Here is an 18,273-nt window from a genome sequence, read left to right as displayed (position 1 = left end):
TAAGCCTGCCCCACAATGTAGTAGAAGCTGTAGCTACAGTAGCTTGATGGTGTAAAAGAATCTGGGGACACGGCCCTTGAGAATTATTATTGTGTTGAAAAAACCCCTGAAGATTTGAGCTGCCTCAGTGTTCAGTGTTTCAGCACTTTGTGTAGGACAAGATAGATGGAAAGGCAGAATTGAGCACAGGTACTCTGTGCTAAAGGCACTCAGTGTGGCTCATGTTCTCCTCTGGGGGGGGAAAAAAAGCACTTAGTACAGAAGCACATTGACTCTCTGTACTGTTGAGCCTTTTCAGTTGGATTACTGGACAAACAGGGACAAATACTTTTTAGATCCACTTAATTTTTTTTTTCTCATGAAATGAAAACAATTATTTATAGTTTTTCTCTAAGACTAATTTTACATCAGTATGTTCTCCCACACAGTGTTCCTTTCTTTCTCCATCAAAGTATTTGCTAGATCCTTACCCAGAATTGTAAATAAACTGCTGATGGGTTACTGTCCCCTTGGGATGTTCAATTGGCTTGAAAGAACCTTGAGAAAGTAAGGTCACGATGCACTTGGCCTTGTGCAAATAAAGGAGCAGACATCTGCTACATCAAAGAGCTTGTACCTTAAATACCTTTTCAGTATAGAATTGTGTTATAGTGACTTGGCATTTGGGGACTTTCCTGAGTAAAGATTTTACTTTTTTAAACCACAAGTCATGTTCTCTTGTTTAGAAAATAATTATGACTCTAAAGGGAGTATACATGTGCAGTTAAATAGAGGTCTGTAGCCTTTAGTAATTGAAACCTTTAAATCTTAGAGGTATTTAAATGTCTGAAAGTTTGAAATTGTTTTAGGAAGATAAGGCTGCTGTGTCTTCTTCTGCTGCAGTAAAATTTCCAAATAAAGGCTTTGAGTGGTGAATTAATGACAGGGACACATTGAAGGTGACAACTGGTCAGTTGTCACCCCCACCACACATGTATAGGCCCAGTCAACCAGGGTTTGTGATGGCAAGAATTTTAAAGGAAAATGTTATCTGTTCTTTTTTGTTTATTTATTTTGGTGGGAGGTTTATTTCTTTGGGGTTTTTGGTGGTTTGTTTTTTTTTTTTTTTGGTGTCTGTGAATGATGTGAGCAGATATGCGAAGAATGCATGGTAGAACAAAAGCCGTGTATACAGGGTAGTTTATTCTACATCAAGCAAGAAATAACTTGTTCTTGGCAGGTTTTTTCCTGTGCAGGAATATTTGTTTAATTTCAAGGAGTCAGATTCTGAATTAGTTCGAGAGATATTCCTGAAGATGTTATTCAGCTCACTTGTTTTCTGAAGTGTAATGCTTTGGACTGCAGAGCCAAAGTGTACCCTGTAGAAAAAGTTCTGGATTATTTTCACAACGGGTTTGTACATGTTTGACAATTCTACGAGAGCTGGAACAGAAGAATCGGCTTTTATAGGAATAAAATTGGTCTCCAAAAGACTTGATTTTAACCAAGGCTTTAGAAAACAATATTTTTCTGTTTACATCTAATTCTTGGAATGTTTTGCTGTTAAACTGTTTAATCTCTTGACTAGGTATGTTTTGTTGGGTTTTTTCTCACTACAGAACTAATGGAGAAGTTGTTTCTCTTCGACCGAAATCTGAAATTGAGCCAGTAGCAAAACCAAAGTTAGACTCTGAACCATTACCACATAGACCAAAATCAGTAGAGGTAGATTCACTTGTGGTAAAGAGCTCTAAAGAATCAGGTAAGAAAAGAGTAAATGTTCTTTTGGGTCTTTCTTTGGATTGCAGTGTTTCACAGGGTTGGAATAAGCTTTTTAGGTCATTTACTCAAAATACCACTGAGTGTGGTTTTACCTGTTCAGTGAAAAATGTAGTTTTTTAGAATTGCTGAAGACAGCTGAAGGTAAGAGTGAGGAAGGGATGAAGGGATGAACAGATGTCAGCAGGGTATTTGGAGGTGGCTGATGAGCTCTGTGTTGTAACAGTGGACAGGAAGGGGGAAATGTAGGTAATGATTTGTTCTTCTAATTTGAATGCATGCTTTTTTAGCTGCTACTTTTATCTTGAGTTTTTATGAAGTTGTTTTTCTTACTGACTGGTTCTGTTTGTTCTGCTCTTGCATTTCAGATAACTTTTGCTTTTCCAGCTAACTCGTGTATTTTTAGTAATACTGTTACCTTCAGCCTTCTTAAGTTCAGAGCTATCCTAGATTATGACTTTTATCATACCTTAAATTTGGGCCAGCATGAGCATTGTACATTTGAATTTCATGCATAAGGCTTTGCTTGATGCACCTTGAGCCAAACCTGGCATCTCTTTCATTCTAGACATATCCAGTAAAAAACTTAACACTGGTTAAAGCACCCACATTTGAGGATCAGACTGAGCTACTATATAGTTACCTTTCGTCCTTTACTGACAGTGCAACTGATACGAGACTTTTGTGTGTCTCTTAGGCAGAGATCACCTGCTGCAGGCATATTTTTCTAAACTCTAAATTAATTGTGTGATTAACCAGCATATAAGAAGATTTAGTGACTTGTACTTGCAGTATGTGTCTTGCACGTCTCAAATGTAACTTTTCATCTCAGAAAAGGTTTTTAGTAATAATACATTTTAAAATAATGTAGCTTGATTTATTTAATTTTTTAGGCCAATTATGATATTCTGGTTGTGGAATAGTTGGTTCTAAAGTTTAATAAATTCATCTGGAAGATAAAAATAATGCATTAGAAAAACTGAAGCAGTTTACGAATAGAAAAGAGTGCTCCTGATTTTTTTATTAAGCATTTTAAAATGTGCTTCTAAGTGTAAATGCTTCGTATGAGTAAAGGTTAGCTCTTGTTTGTTTGTAATACAAAAGTTATATTTTCCTGAGCCACAGAAAGCTGGTCTTCAGCAGGTAATCATATATCCTGGAAACACTACAGATATTATCAGTGATACCCTAAAGGATAAATTCATTTTTTATTTCCCAGAAAGTCTGTACCTGTGCTGTGATAGGCTTTATTTTGAGGCTTTTGAATTGGCAGTTTAACTACTGCCTCTACTTAAAGATGAGTTTGAGTGAGGGTATGGAAGAAAGACTTCCAGACCAAAATAAGCTGAGAGATGAAAGAGGGATGCAAACCTAATCTTAAAATGTGAACCTTGTCCTACTACTCAGATTAGATACTAGAAAAAAGTTCTTCCCTGAGGGAGGTGAGGCTCTGGCACAGGTGGCCCAGAGAAGCTGTGGCTGCCCCATCCCTGGAAGTGTTCAAGGCCAGGTTGGATGGGGCTCTGAGCAACCTGGTCTAGTGGAAAGTGTCCCTGCCCATGGCAGTGGTATTGGAACTGGGTGATATTAAGATGCCTTCCAACCCAAACCATTCTGTGATTCTGTGATTATCTCTGGGGTTGTATTAGAAGTGTTACTGTATAGCACAGTATCATTGAACCTCGGGAAAAAACTCCCTATGAAAACAGATGGAATATATTTTTTTCTTCTTCAGGTGCAGTTATCTTGACAACTTTAATAACCACACTGGTAACATATTAACTGTGATATTAGGTGTTCATATATATGTAAAACCTCTTAGTTTCATACAGTTTAGAAAAAAAAATAAATCTGTGAATTCTGTTTTATTGACATAAGTTTGTTCAGGCTTATGGAGAAAGTAAAGTTTTTAATACCCAGATGGTGCGGTGGACAGAGGTGCAGGACAAGCCTGTGGGTGAGGTCTGTTCAGTGGCCCTTGTTTGGCTCAGGGAGTCCATGTGGGGATGCAGCACTGACAGGGTCAAGGAGCTGCTATTGAAGGACAGTTTCAAAAATCCTCTGTTATGTCAAACATTCCTCAAAACAATCCACATAAGTCACTTTTAGTTTTATTACTCTTGCGAAAAAAGACTAGTCCAAAATCCTGCCAGTAAAACATAATGAATCTCATGCTCTATTTCCTTGTATATATTCTGCTGCTAAAGACATAATACTCTGTGCAGCCAAGGCTCTATAAAACTCAAAAGATGTTGGGTCCTTATATAACATTTAAGGCTGTTTAATCTTACAATAACCAGAATAGATACTAAAAGATGAGGGAAAATGTATGGCTGAGGCTGGCAACTGCTTTACCAGAGTCTTTATTTTTAGTTCCTCCCCTGCACCTTTAGATTATGATCCTGAAGTGAATGAAATTTTAGAAAATCAATTGATTTTTAAGTATGGGTTCTGGTTTTCTGCAACTTAGTGTGGTGTAGGTTGAGCCACTTTCCATTTACCATAAGGAGAAGCTGTACATATTGTGTAAGGAAAAAACCAACCTAGTCTACCAAAATTAGGCCCCCAGCCATCAGATGAGGACAAATACTCAAAACCATTCAGAAACATTGATCACATTGAAATAGCTCCTTTTGAAGTGTTATTTGAAAAAATGCATATATGTTTCTCTGATGGAATAGAATTCAAGTGCTGTGAAAGACTAAAGCTTTAATACTGGCATGCTGAACATGTAAAGCAATTCTGTTTCTTCTACAAATGTTTCTTTTTCCTGCTTTGTAAAATAATTTTTTGTTCAGAATCTTTTTCTAGACATTCCTCTCCTTGACTTTTCTTTCCAGATTTTGTTTCCTATCCTGTTTGCCATGTTTCCCTTCTTACGTGTCAGGAAATTACCCTACCCTTCTCCATTTTGGTAAGATAACAATCTATAAGGAAATCCAAATGCTTTATTCCATACACATATCCTCTTCTTAACATCATAAGCGTGATTTTCATTTGCAGTTATTGGTAGTAAAACTTTGGGGTTTCTATTTAAAATGCTTTATTTGTTTGTTTGAATGCCTATTTTCCTTAGCTGTTAAAAGAAGTTACTTCTAAGTATGCTTTTCAATTAGGAACTTTTGGGGATTAAAACAAAATAAGAAAAAAGTTACATTTCAGCTATTGATAAGCCAAACCTAGTGTTTGTTTATAGTGAAATGTGTTCAGTACGTTTAGGTATATGTAGGTTGAAGGGATTTATCATTCTGTACACATAAATTATGCAATTTTGAAGCTTTTAGGCAGTGGATCCATTAGTGTTGACTATTTAGTATCATGAGTCTTGTAAAACAGTAGTTTTAGAAGTTCTGTATTAGGCACATTCTTAATTGTATCAAATACCTTACTATTGCTTGACTGCTCATGTGAATATTTGAAAGCTTATATCTGTCCCCTAAATTTTGGGGGGTGAAATCTCAACAGGATGAGGAATAGGAGAAAGGGCTGCCATCTTCTTACTCCACAGATTAATGTGAGTTTTTGTCCTCTAAAATATTGGATACATTTCACTTGTGGCTGGGGTTTAAACACCCAAGATATATGAGGTAGTGGAACTGTAATTTCTTTGGACACCCCTTCAGCTTTGCTTCTTTTTGTGAAGGCTTTTTAAGGCAAACTGCTGTGAATACACTTGAAGCACTCACAAATCTTAACCTCTCACCTAATTGTATCAAAACTCCTAACAGTTCTGTGATGGATCCATGGAAAGCTTACAGAAGGAGACATTTCTAGTAGTCCATCCAGTGTAACTGTTTAAACTTAGCTTGTGTTCTTAGAAAGAAAGGTGTCCTTGCTCAGCCTTAAAATTCTGTTTTGACTCAGAGTATCCCCAGATGTGTGGTATTGCTCTTTTGGCGCTATGATGGGATTTTCTTTAGCAGTTACTCACAGGCTGTCTATAAGAATCTTAATTGATAAATCACTTTATTGATTGAAATGAGTGTAAACTGTGAACTTACAGTAGGTTTCATCGGTATGTCTATTGGTTTAATGGTTTGCTGGTTTAATTTTGTCTTAAAATAACTAAAAATCTTGTTTAAAAAGAAAAACAATCAAATAAACCCCCTAAGCCTGCAAAGAAACCAACCAACCCACCGTCAAAAACACAAACACAAATCCCCACCAACCTGTGTTCTAATTTCTTCCCTGTACTAACGGAGAGGTAAAAATGAAAATGCAAGTGCAGTCAGAATTCCCTCTGACTGTAATGCTGAACAATTCTCTCAAATGTAACAATTTCCTTTAGAAACTCCTAATAACGTGGAAAAATTCTTGGCTTTAGTGTTATCCCACCATCTATATTTAAATGATTTACAGTTCAAGACTGTAGCAGTCTTCATCTTCAAGCCTTGTCAAATATTGTGATTTTTTTTTTTAATATCACATTATTCTTAGTAAGTTCGTAATATTCTTAATATGCCTGATGTTTGCTTTGTTCACAGAGACAGGGCTGGCATTACAATCATAATAGCAACTCAATTTTTAATTCTTATTTAAATTTCCTGCCAAATGATTTGTCATTTCTTCAGAATGACAAAAGGAGGATTGTTTACAGTTAGAAATTACTGAAATGGAAGAAAAGGCATATATGTTTTTCTTATTAGCTTTTTAATAACACCTAGGTAACATAAATCCTAATTTGCATTTTGGCAACCTGGTCTAGTGGAAGGTGTCCCTGCCTGTGGTGGGGGGGTGTGGAATGAGGTGTTCTTTAAGGTCCATTCCAAGCCATACCATTCTGTGATGGATTAGTACTCTGGGATTACTGATAATCGAGTAAAGACCATGCAGATACACCCTTTGGTTGCTGTTGCTTGTCTTGTATTAAATACTGTATTGGCAACAGAAATCCCTTCGCATTTATTTCCCCCTCATCCTCTTTTCCATCAGCTGCTTGCCATTCATCATTCTTCTGTTTCTCCCTTCTTTATTTTTCTTCCCTGCTTTTTAAATTGCAGATGTGGTTGCATGTTTGCAAAAGACTGTTTTGACATTCTCTTTCGTAGAAGTAAAAAGCAGCAAAACTGATTGGTAACAGATAGTGTTACAAACGCTTTCATTTCAACAAGGGAATGGGGGATGAAGTAGGTCTGTCAGGGCTGTCCAAAAGAGGTGAATGTTTTAAGGACTTCAAGGATATTAATACGAGAAGACTTTAAAATCAATTAAAACATTCAGTGGAAAACTCAGTACGTGCAGGTATAAATTAGCTTTGACAATGTGTGAGTAAAACTTGCATTAATCAGATGATTTTAAGTCCTCCAGACACTGAAGGAGTATGAATGGTCTGGCTCAGTGTTTACAGGGTTTTTTATTCTTATCTGACCTCTTGCTGTAGATTCAAAATGAGTGAAAACATAGGGAAAAAAGGTTCTGTTTGCTAAATCATAATGTCATGGAAGAATCAGAGATCACACAAAAAACCCCCCAAAACAATCTTAAACGTTACTTTTGGTGCCTGTAGTAAATACTGGGTGACATTTTAGTTAGAATATATAAAATAAGTGATGAATTTGGGTTGTAAAATATATAACTGTAATCTTATGTCAATGTTTAAATAAAAACCACAACTTAATCTCACTACACATCTGTTGCCAGGTAAGTATGTTTATTTTTGTGGTGAAATAGTTAAGAAGTCCAGTTGTTAATTAGGTGAAGTACTTGTGTTATTAGATTAGTTATGTTCAGTTCTTTCTGTTAATGTTTTTTTCCTAAAATTGCCTCTTCTCAGAGGACATAAAGTATTTCTGCTGATCTGAGAGATTACCTAGAGCTGTGAGCATGAGAGATTACCTAGAGCTGTGAGCATAAGAGACTGATGAGCAAAGAAATTTATAGTATTTAATGAAGTATCAGAATGGAGTTTTGAAGTGTTTTACTACAGATTTATGAAGTTGTGTATTTTCTTTAGATACTGCATATGAAAAAACTACCCTGCACAGACATATGTGCAGTTAATGCTGTTAATTTACTTTCACCAATGTGTGACATACACCAGTGTGTACTTTACTGGGTTATCTTTATTTTTGTCTTAGTCAGTAAACTTGTATTTTCATACAAGGTTAGCAATAACAAAATATGCTCTCAAGTAGTTGAATATGGCAACTCTTGAAAGAAGTAATAAATATGTTTTTCTGCAGATACTTGTTAAGTTTGTTTTATGCTGCCATGCCACTACAGCAGTTATGTTCATAACTTGAAATTCATTTGAATTAACTCTTAATTTTTTTCAAGGGGAAAATATGATTTACCAGACATGTCCAAGTCATGTAGTTGTTTCATGTGGCTCCTGTATTGTATGTGCTGAAGGTCTTTGAAATAGTAAGAATTCTGAGTTTTGTTTTTTTTTTTTTACTTAAGGAAAATAAAGCGATAAAAAGAACACAGCAGAACTTTCTGGTCTTGATGGCGGTCTTTGTTTTCATCTTTTTGTAGATCTGTTAAGCTTTGATGATGTAATAGCTACCTCAGATAATCTGTCACACCCGACTGCGAACCGGCCCAAGATGCCTGGTAGGAGGCTGCCCTCACGTTTCAATAGCAGTCCTGTGAGTATATTGGGGGTGGTTTTGTCCTAGTGAACTACTAACTAACTTCCCAGGAAACAGGACTGCACTGGGAAACAGTCCTGTGAACCATTTACCCGAGAGCAAATTGCCACAAAGGTTCAGTTCCTATAGACTGTGTCTAGAGGAATAACCATTCCCAGCAGGGAAGTGAATGTAAGAGAAACAACAGGATTGAGTTGCTTGCAGCTGGAGGAGTCTTTCTGTTCCATGGGGTGTTGCTGCAGGAAATACTCAGCTCTTCTGTCATGACTGATGGTGGAATAGGTGTTGCACATACACACAGTTTTGAAAGTGTCTGCAGTGTCTTACAAGGCTAGCAAATGGTCACTACAAATTTGGAATTTAATGTTGCTGTAACGCGAGACTTGTGATCTTACATGTTGATGTGAGATTGTCAGACAATGAGAAGCATGTGGGGCAGACTCCTTGAAATCAGTTTTTGTCATTGGGTGTTGTACAGTTCAGTTATGCCAGTTACCATCTATAGTTACCAGCCATTTATGTTTTATGGAAACACCTACAGGCTCCCCAAAACATCAAGGACTTCGGTATTGCAGATATGCTTGAAAACCCTGCCCAAGGTTCCTATTTTTAAATTTAACTGAATATCTTCTAGTCTAGCAATGTTAAATTTCATTACTTATTTCCCCTTTACTATTGAATCTTTAGAAATATGTGACAGTTCTGTTTTTTTTTAATTTAATTTTAATTTTTTTTAAATTCTGAAAACCTTTTCATTTTTTTGTGAATGGTGTACCAGGGAAGTCAGAATGTGAGTCCAGAGAAAAATCTGAAGGTGCAGAAAGAAGAAGAAAGTGCCAAACCAAAGCCAGTTGAAACAAAAAAGGTATGATGACACCAAGGAGCTAGAGGAGTACCAGGCAGCTTGGTGTTCTGTTCATTTTGCTTGTGTTTCCAGTATAGGTTGATGCAATGACCTAAAGGCAAATGATTGTATTTAACTGCAAGTGAGCTGTGTCATTTAGTATAAGTTCATAGTAAAAACTTTAGTAGGAAGTTCATTTACCTTTGGTATAAAGTGCATCAGTTCTGATGAGAACTGTTGTATCAGGTGGTATTTCCCAAATAACTTCCAGTTTTGCTCAGCCTTTGCTCTCCTGACAGACAGAACAACTAAGCAGATCAACAAAGTGCACAAAAGTTTATTTATAATGATCCAATGGGCTCCATTAAATCACATTTTTAAGTGTAGAGAACTGCACTGTGAGTACTTTTTTAGTGCCCTCAGGAACCTCAGGGAAACTTAATTAAGAACTGTATGAAATAACTATTTTGTGTATTACAGTAGTACATTTGAACTGGACATTGTTTTACCTTTTAGATTGAATATTAAAGAAGCTCGTGAATGTTTAGCTCCCACCCTGGTAAAACCTGTGTGTTGTAAGTGGTCAGTTCATAAAGTTTTTGTTTCTTAGCTTTCTATTAATTTATTTTTTCAGCCATCTGCATTCAGCCCAATTACGTCTTCATCTCAGAGACCAAGTTCTGTCATACTTGACTTTTTACCTGGAGACATCCAACTTAAAGGAGAAACTGATGATGAAAAAATTACTATGGAAGAGCTCAGGACTCAGATTAATGATTTGATGGGTTTAATAGACGCACTGAAGAAAGAACATGGGTAAATATTTTCTTTCTCAGTCTCCAAAGGGATATGTAGAGAATCTTATAAATGTCTTTATTGCCAGACTTAAAAGTAAGAAAAGTATTGTATGATAATATATTAGTATTAATTTAGAACTTTTCTTTCAATGTTGATCCAACTAAATGTCCTAAATATGTACAAATTTGATGTCAGAATATTTTTGGAATTTGTACACATTTGCACTCCTGCATTCACTACAGCTTTTTGAAAGTATTTCTCAAACAGTTTATGCTTTCACTGTAAGGAAAAGTAGGTAATTTTTTGTGGTAATAATGTAATAACGTAAGTACGTGTGCTGGCCTTGTGTAACACTGTGCACAAGTGTTTGCAGTATTGACATGACTGTTAGTAGAGAAAGATATTCAAACTGGTGATCATGGTGACCCCATCATGTGCAATCGTTATTCTTAGCACTTTCTTGATTTTCTGTTCTAAGCAATTTGTTCTCTTTGTAGAAATTGCCAGGTTATTTTACCTTAAATTCAACTTTACAGGTTACATAACATTTCGAACTTTTAAGTAACCTACTTAAAATTGTGATTAAAAATTAGGAATAGGTGCATTGTGATAGATAAGAAGTGTTGGGAGTTGGTGGAAGCTCGTGGTCCAACAGATTTGAGTAACAATTCACTAATGGGCATGTACCTTCATATGTGAATTTCACTTGTAAAATTTAAACAAAACCTGTGTCCTCGGTGATGTGAAGATTTTTTCCGCCCCTCTCTAACTTGTATTTCTGGTATCTTTACTATTAGGAGAGAACTGGAAAAACTGAAGAAGGATTTGGAAGAAGAGAAGCTGTTGCGAAGCAGTCTGGAGGTAAAGTTACCGGTTTGGGAAGGGGTGGGTAGTTCAGAAGTAGGCATTGTTTTGGAATTCGATGTCACAGGAAAGTCTCAACAAACCTGTTCAGTCTTTTTTTTGCATTGCTGTGTTAGTGTGTGGTTGAATGAATCCTTCACAAGGCAGTTGGATGTATATAGAAGATCCAAGTTCAGCTTTTGTTACCTGGAATATTATTTGTAACAAAGTGTGTGGGTGTTGAGGTGTGAGTTCAGTTTAGTGTTGCTAGAAATATGTCCAACTGGACGGGTAGTACTTTGCTTTTTTAAGATTGAAAGACAAATTTACTTTAGGGAATCAAAAGAAAAACAGGGCAAAAGTAAACTGCTCTAAATTTTTGATGAAGCGTCTAAATATTAAGTGTGGATAATTGGCCAAAAGAACAGAGTGCATCTGAAAAATTTCCTTATGAATGAACACCACTCCTCAACTCATAGATGAAGACCACTGCCTGCATTGCAGTATGATGCCATTAAGTAGTTAATAGGATGAGCTCATTGTAGGAAGTTATTTCAGTCTGGTACAAAAGGGCATTTTGTTTGTGAAGTAGTGCATCTTACTGACTACAAAGCTACTTTTGACACTTGAGAACAACTTCTGGTGAGTCCACTTTTTAACGTGTCTCTAAAGCAATTAATGCAGTCGCCTTAAATATGCACTGGGGATGAAGAAGAGGTAACTTCCAGGTATCCTCTAAGTGCATTTGAAGAAATACAAATTGATCATGGCACAGTGTTTTGTATGAAGGCTGTTTTAGAAAGTTACTTTGAGGTGATGATGCAGCATCACATTGGGACACATCAAGTAATTCCATAACTCAGCTTTACTTTGTTCAGAGTGAGTTTATCTGACAAGATGTACCAGAACCGTAGGCAAATTCTTAATGATTTTATGTTCCTGTTTGTTTAGCAATATAGTATTACCAAATCAGCTGTAAATATTGAGCTGTTATATGCAGTAATGTTACAATATTATTTACTTCAGTGTATTTGAAAATGTTACAACTTTGGTGAAAGCTCTGAAGACTTTCCTTTATTGCTACTGTAATACTGACTTTCTTTTCAAATTGTCCATTTTCCAGCTTGAAATAGAAAAATTGAAGAAAGCAGTGATGTCTACATGAGAGCTATGGACTCAATGTTTTTAACTCACCAGGAATTCAAAGCTGAACACAAGGAGAACTGACTCTTATTTCATAATGATGGATACTGTTGTTCTACAGTCTTAAAGAAAAAATATAGTAAAAAAAGGAATATAGTCTTATATTCAGAGAGATAAGAAAACAAAAAAGAATAATGGTGTAATTTTTTTGCCAATATAAAAGAGGCCTTATTTCTTACTGTGCTGGAATTGCAGACCTTATTTTTTTGGTTTGCTAGAAAATACTACTGAATCTGTATAGAAAGGAGAGGGAATTCTTAATAGATTTTTATGGAATACCTGTAGCTTAATTTTTAAAGAGATGTATGCTATAAATAGGGTGATCTATCTTTACAACTAATCTGTAAAATAGTCTATTGGGAGGGGTGGAATAACTGTATTGTAATTGTAGTCACTACTTTTCCCCTACACGCAAAAGGGAATATATGATATTTGTATAATTTTGGCAGTCTCACCCAGGGTTATGCTGTTGTGCCTGTCTGCAGTGAGAATATTAATACTATGCTGTTTATAAGTTGAGTAATGAGATAGGAATTTGTTAGTGCAATGAAGCAGGTGAAACTCCTATGCATTGTAGTGAGAATGGATGATCTAATCCGAGTAGTTCAGCAGAACGGTTTGTCACTTGCACTATTGGATTAAAAAGGGACTTAGGACTGAATCATGAAATTATGAAAAAAATCAGTTTGTAAAACCACAAAATGCAGGAAATACAGAAAAAAGGCTTGAGTCCAGTCTTAACCTGTTGTGCCTGAAATACTCCAGTATACAGCATGGAAAAGGAAACCTTAAGTCACGACGTCTGTGTACCTGTGTATCTAAACTGAAGTCATCAGTCTTTGTAATGGTTCAATATGCATCTTGATCTGTTTTTACAGTAGTCAGGTTTTGTTTATAACATGTCTCCAAATAAATCCCTTTGGAACTTTGATACTCTCAAAAGGTCTCAATATTTATATATTTATGCCGTGACCTTTCTCAGTATACTGTGTACCTCTAAATTTAATAACACCTTTGTATTTTAATGAGTAATTGGAACAATTGCTTTGACATGATTTTGCTGATGTCCAAGACAGTGTCTTTATTTTATGGAAAACAGTTGAGATCTTGTGGATTACCATTATCTTTAACCCCTGAGCTCAGCACTTGCAGCAGAACAATATACAAATAATATGCAGAGTGGTGGGAGACAATGGTATTTATTGCTGTGTTTGTTTGATTAAAGAATTAAAAAACATACAGCTTTAGAAAGCCAGTCAAAATGCATTAATTCTGTTAGTAATCAGCTCATCTCCTTTTGATCTACTGTAATTTAAATGACAAAAAAGTGTCACATAGTTTGGCAACTTCACTGATAAAAGAAGTAATTAAACTTCTATTCATGGGAGTAGTCATACATATAGTAATTATTTAGTATGTCACTAGCTCAAGTGACATGGAAGTGTTACTTCTTGAGAGTGTACTTTTTCCACAGTTGATGCATCATAAAACATTAAATGTCAGAAAGTCAACTGGAGGATGTTCATCAATTGCTGATTCAAATAGTTAATGAAATTTGATTAATATACTATGCAGGTATTGAGTAATATTTGCTAGTCAAATTGGTAATAAGCTGATTCAATATTAATGCTTTTAACTTCAAATTGCCTAAATGCACCACAAATGAAGGGTTGAGCCATGTGTTTATGTTGAGGAATCATGTGCAGCAGCAATACCTCTCATCAGACACTAAACCCTTGCTTGGAATTCACCCCTAAAGCAGGTGATGGAAAGCAAGAATTGAGCCTAATGGAATACTCAGTTTTGTTATACAAGCTCTTCACTGTGGTTGGAGCACGAAACAAATCTTGGGATGGATTTGCTCTGCAGAAGTTGTGTCTCTGTGTGAGCTTGTAGAGGATGAACAGAACAAGACAATCAGTTAAAGCCACAAACGGAAGGCGTTTGTTATTTAATGGCCTTTGTTCGCTATAGCAATAAATGACCCAAGTGCAATGACTTGATTTAATGAACCCTTCTTTAAAAGTCGCTGCTATGAGTATTTTTAGCCATAAGGAAGTTGCCCTGATATGTGTCTGTCCTGTCTTCAGCCAGTGTTATGTACTGCGGTGGAGGGGGAGAGGGTAATGGTTTTGAAGACATTCCACAGTACAAGTTCCTACGAGCTGTGTGCTTCACTGACTTTATACTGGTGCTGTAAAATGATGCATGCTATCCAAACTCAGCAAATAAAATCAGTATAAAAACCTGTTCAAATGTCTTCTCAGTTCTGTTCAGGAATGATTTTGTATGCTGGTAAATCCTTTGCAGGAGGAGTTGCGGGGGGAGGGCAGACCAAAGTATTTATATAGTCTCCATTTGAGGCTTTCAGATTTTCATTTGCTCACTGGGATGCTCTGGTTCCTGACTGTCAGGATGGCTTAGGATCCAAACAGTTGGAAAGGTTACTGGGCTTTTTGCAAATGTAACTTCTCAGGATTTCTTCTTTCTCTCTTTTCCCCCCCCCCGTTGGTTCATATTGAACTGACCTTACTGTGCATCTTCAGAGCCTCTTTTTAGGCTCCCTGTTCCATTCAGTAACATGGATGAATGCATGAAGCACTTAAGTGTATAGTGAAGAACTGAAGACTGTGATGTGGGATGTTTAATAGGGATACATATGAGGGTAAAGGTAAATGAGGAACAGAACAACAAAAGGGTGTTTTTAAACTCTTAAGGTTTTTATTCAATCTTAACAAGATTCTCTAAAAAGCTTTTGTTTGCATACAAAGTATAGTAAAAAAAACAAACACACTGAAATTACAGGTCTACTTTTTTGGTTTTTTCCACAAAGATGACTTTTTTTCATTAACGTTGCTTCATGGTAGTGAAGTTTCTGATGGAAACCTGTGACGTCATGCAAGGTTCGACTTTGAGTTGTGTAGCAAAGTATCTGTTGAACTTTTAAATAAATACCTTGTATTCATTAAAGTCATAAATTTTCAGAAGTCTGTTAACTCTTTTCAAAGGGATGGTAAAAACAGGTTTTCACAGCTGCCTTTTGGCTGCTGTTAAAGTTATCTGAGATGTTTCTGATCTCCGAGAAATCAAACAGCACAGCATTGTGGCAGCTGATCATAGATCTTGAGTAATTGGATTTTGCAAGAGCTGAGAAGACAAACCACTCCCTTTGGGTGTCTGGGCACACACCTCCCAGCCTGAGGAATGCAAACAACCCCGACCAGCTTGTAAAGCCTTAGACTGATACTGCTGGTTTAGGGTTTGGAGTGCCCCCCTTGCTGGAAGTCATGGTTTCAGTCTTTTTCCAAGCCCCCCGGGAGCACAAATTCAGTTATTCCTCCTGGGAGAAGCAGGTTTGTGTCTGTCTGTTGCAGGATGCTGGTCTTCGTGTCCTTCAGAGGACTCTTGCTGAGGTTGAGGAGATGTTTGACAATCAAGGAGCATTCAGTTTTGACATCATAAGGGTTCAGAGGGTATGTAGAAGCACAGCTCCAGGTGACATGGGCAAGAAGCCTTTTAAAACAGGTGTCCATACTTCAACATGATTGGGTTTTGGCCCTTCTTACTTAGAGGTATTTTTTTAAATTCATCTCTACCTCTGTTGTATCAGGTACAAGTAATTTAACCTTCCCAGGTGGGTTGTGTTGGCTGTGTATGATTGTGCTTGGCTAAATTCCTACTTAGTGCTGATGTGAGATGTGAGACTGGCTGTATCAAAACAGAACAGTAAATAATACCTACTTTTCAGCTAAATTGGAGACTTTCCTGTGGCTGAGGAATGTTTGGATTTGTGGTAGCAGACAAAATGACAGTATCTCAGGAAACCCTGTAAACATATTGCAAGGATGTGGAAAAATGTAGTGACTAAAGCTCTTTGAAAGCAGCCTTGTTAGTAGGAAGAGCTTTAGGAATTTCTCATCTGTTACAATAAACTATTTGCTGTATGTTACTGGCTGTTGGGAATCTGGCTGTTGGAGGTGAGGTGATATTTAGGAGAACCAGCAGTGGCCATGGCATGAGGTTCATCAGACAATTGTCACCCCTTACAATCAGGTGTCCCTAAAGAAAAGGTTATTACTTGCTCACTGAGCTTTTTAGCTGTGCTCCCGTCAGCAGTGTCATCTTGGATTTATAAAGGGTGATGCATTAACTTGATAGGATTTTGTTTTGGGGTGTTAAGAAGTCTTGCTCAGAGAAGTTGTGAATGCCTCATTCCTGGAAGTGTCCAAGGCCAGGTTGGATGGGGCTCTGAACAACCTGGTCTAGTGGAAGGTGTCCCTGCCCATGGCAGAGGAGTTGGAACTGGGTGATCCTTAAGGTCCCTTCTGACCCAAACCATTCTGCAGTTCTGTGAAATACAGAAGAGCAGAAGCTGCCTCCTCCACCAGGAGGAAGGGTACCAACCACGCGGGTGTGATTCATCAGTGTGGACTCCTGGCAAAGGTGGCAATCTGGCAGTTCTGTGGGTGTGTTTGTAACTTGTTTTGTCATTTTGCAGTGCAATACCTTCATTGTCATCTGCAGATTCCTTAACATTAATCCAGTCAGGCAAGACAAGAAGCAGCTGGTGCCCAAGGTTATTTCTTCATGGGAAAACTCCAACTGAATCAGAGCTCCCAGGGAGCACTGGGTAAGGCTGTGAGAGTGAGACTGGGGCACGATGGCAGCAGATGAATGGTTAGACAATCATCTCTGATACCTTGATGATCTCTGGCTGGGTTAACTTTGCTTAATGTAGAACCCAGACTTCTGAAAACGGTGAGTACTGTCACAAAACTTCACTATTTCAGAACTGCTTGGGAATTATCAGTGGTCTGTGAAATTGGTTCATTCATAATCTAAAATGCATTTAATTGCTGTGGCTGTATTTACTTTGCAATTACTTCATCTGTTTTACATTCTCTTTGCATCTTTGGAAATAATTAACCTCTGATTTTTTTTTCTTGAAGTTTTGTAATTGGTCTCTAATCACGGTGCTGTAACTTTTAAGAAAATGTGGAGTATTCTTATGGCTAAAGTTAACTATAACTCTTCTCAGAACTTGCTTCATTTAATTTTTTTAAGTGTGATTCCTTTTAAAATACAACTAATACCATCCTGGGAGAATTAAGAACTTTACTTTTTACGCTTGGATGAGCATGCTGAACACTCCAAAGTCTCCTGCTGCAGCCTCAAATTGCATGGTAGCAGTGGCAAGTGATCATGGCCATTCAAGCCCTAAAACTAATAGATTAGGTTCCGTAACAATGGATTTAGTATTTTTATTAAATGTTAAATACACACAGTGCAAGTTTGTACTGTTTGGGAAAATATATTTGTCCAGCTAATTATGGCAAGGTCACTATAAATTTTAATTTTGTACAACATGAGTTTGTAACTTTCCCTGTAAACTTAATTATAGTTTGTCATGTGGAGAGGGAAGAGAGGTGACTCCAGGTGATGGAGAACCCTTTAACCAGAGACCCTGGGTCCACCAGTGTGGGGGTGTAGCTGCCACACTTGTCACTGCTTGGGCAGAGCCCTCTGGTAGCTGTGCCCATGTGGGGCCAGACTGCCATGCAATGCATCCTGCCAGAAGTTAAAAACAAGAACATGCTTGGAGTAGAGTCAAGGAGGATAGTTTTGTAGGATTTTATAAAATACTTCAGTTTTAAGCCAACAAGAGTGACAGAGTAAGGGATTTGAATTTGAGGCTATGATGCATTAACCAGCATATGGATTACTTTTTAAATACATGATCAGTTTACCTTTCTTTTTACTGTTTTAAGAGGCTCTTTGCTCTCTTGTAACCACTGTCCATCCACTCACTCTTTGCTCTTTCCCTTCTGTTGAGGGCTTTGAAATGACCTGGAGAAGGAGGATCAGCAGCTGGTGACGGTCTCCTGAGCTGGGTGGGAGAAACCTGTGGGTGTGGAAGTGTCTTCTCACTAGAAAATCCTTTTCATGTGAGAGAGTATTGACAACTCAGCTGCTCGTGTACCTGTGTCCTGACAAAACAGAATCCTCTGGAAGAGAGAATTAACATGTTTACTGCTTAAAAAGTCAGGCATCAATGGGAGTAGATAGTTTATGAGAAGAGATAAATTATCCTCTGTCTGAAGTTCCATAATTGGATGCTTTGGAGGAAGAGGACTATCTGTATATGCTTTCATGTGGCCCTGTGTCACTACATCCCTGTTTTTTCCTAAAGTGGCAGTGTCTTGCTGCTGTATTACTTGTTTTGCTCCAAGCTTC

General features: G+C 37.2%; 1 protein-coding gene across 3 annotated transcripts in view; it reads left to right on the top strand.

The window, feature by feature from the left end:
• LOC114002884 (CD2 associated protein) overlaps positions 1 to 14,291 on the top strand; it is an 81,509-nt gene extending 67,218 nt beyond the window's left edge. The window contains exons 13-18 of one of the 3 annotated variants that reach the window (XM_027749272.2): positions 1,599 to 1,741; positions 8,236 to 8,348; positions 9,130 to 9,216; positions 9,830 to 10,011; positions 10,791 to 10,854; positions 11,960 to 14,291. In XM_027749272.2, the coding sequence (XP_027605073.2) occupies positions 1,599 to 1,741; positions 8,236 to 8,348; positions 9,130 to 9,216; positions 9,830 to 10,011; positions 10,791 to 10,854; positions 11,960 to 12,001 (631 nt within the window). In that variant the 3' untranslated portion in view covers positions 12,002 to 14,291. Of the gene's footprint in view, positions 1 to 1,598; positions 1,742 to 4,598; positions 4,673 to 8,235; positions 8,349 to 9,129; positions 9,217 to 9,827; positions 10,012 to 10,790; positions 10,855 to 11,959 lie in introns of those variants that run through there. The other 2 variants (XM_027749273.2, XM_039380955.1) reach the window with 2 other exon arrangements.
• Positions 14,292 to 18,273: the final 3,982 nt, after the last annotated feature.

Source organism: Pipra filicauda, unplaced genomic scaffold, assembly GCF_003945595.2.
Source record: "Pipra filicauda isolate LSUMZ 115617 unplaced genomic scaffold, ASM394559v2 scaffold209_size2725305_pilon, whole genome shotgun sequence".
Taxonomy (NCBI): domain Eukaryota; kingdom Metazoa; phylum Chordata; class Aves; order Passeriformes; family Pipridae; genus Pipra; species Pipra filicauda.
This window is presented reverse-complemented; position numbering and strand designations above follow the sequence as displayed.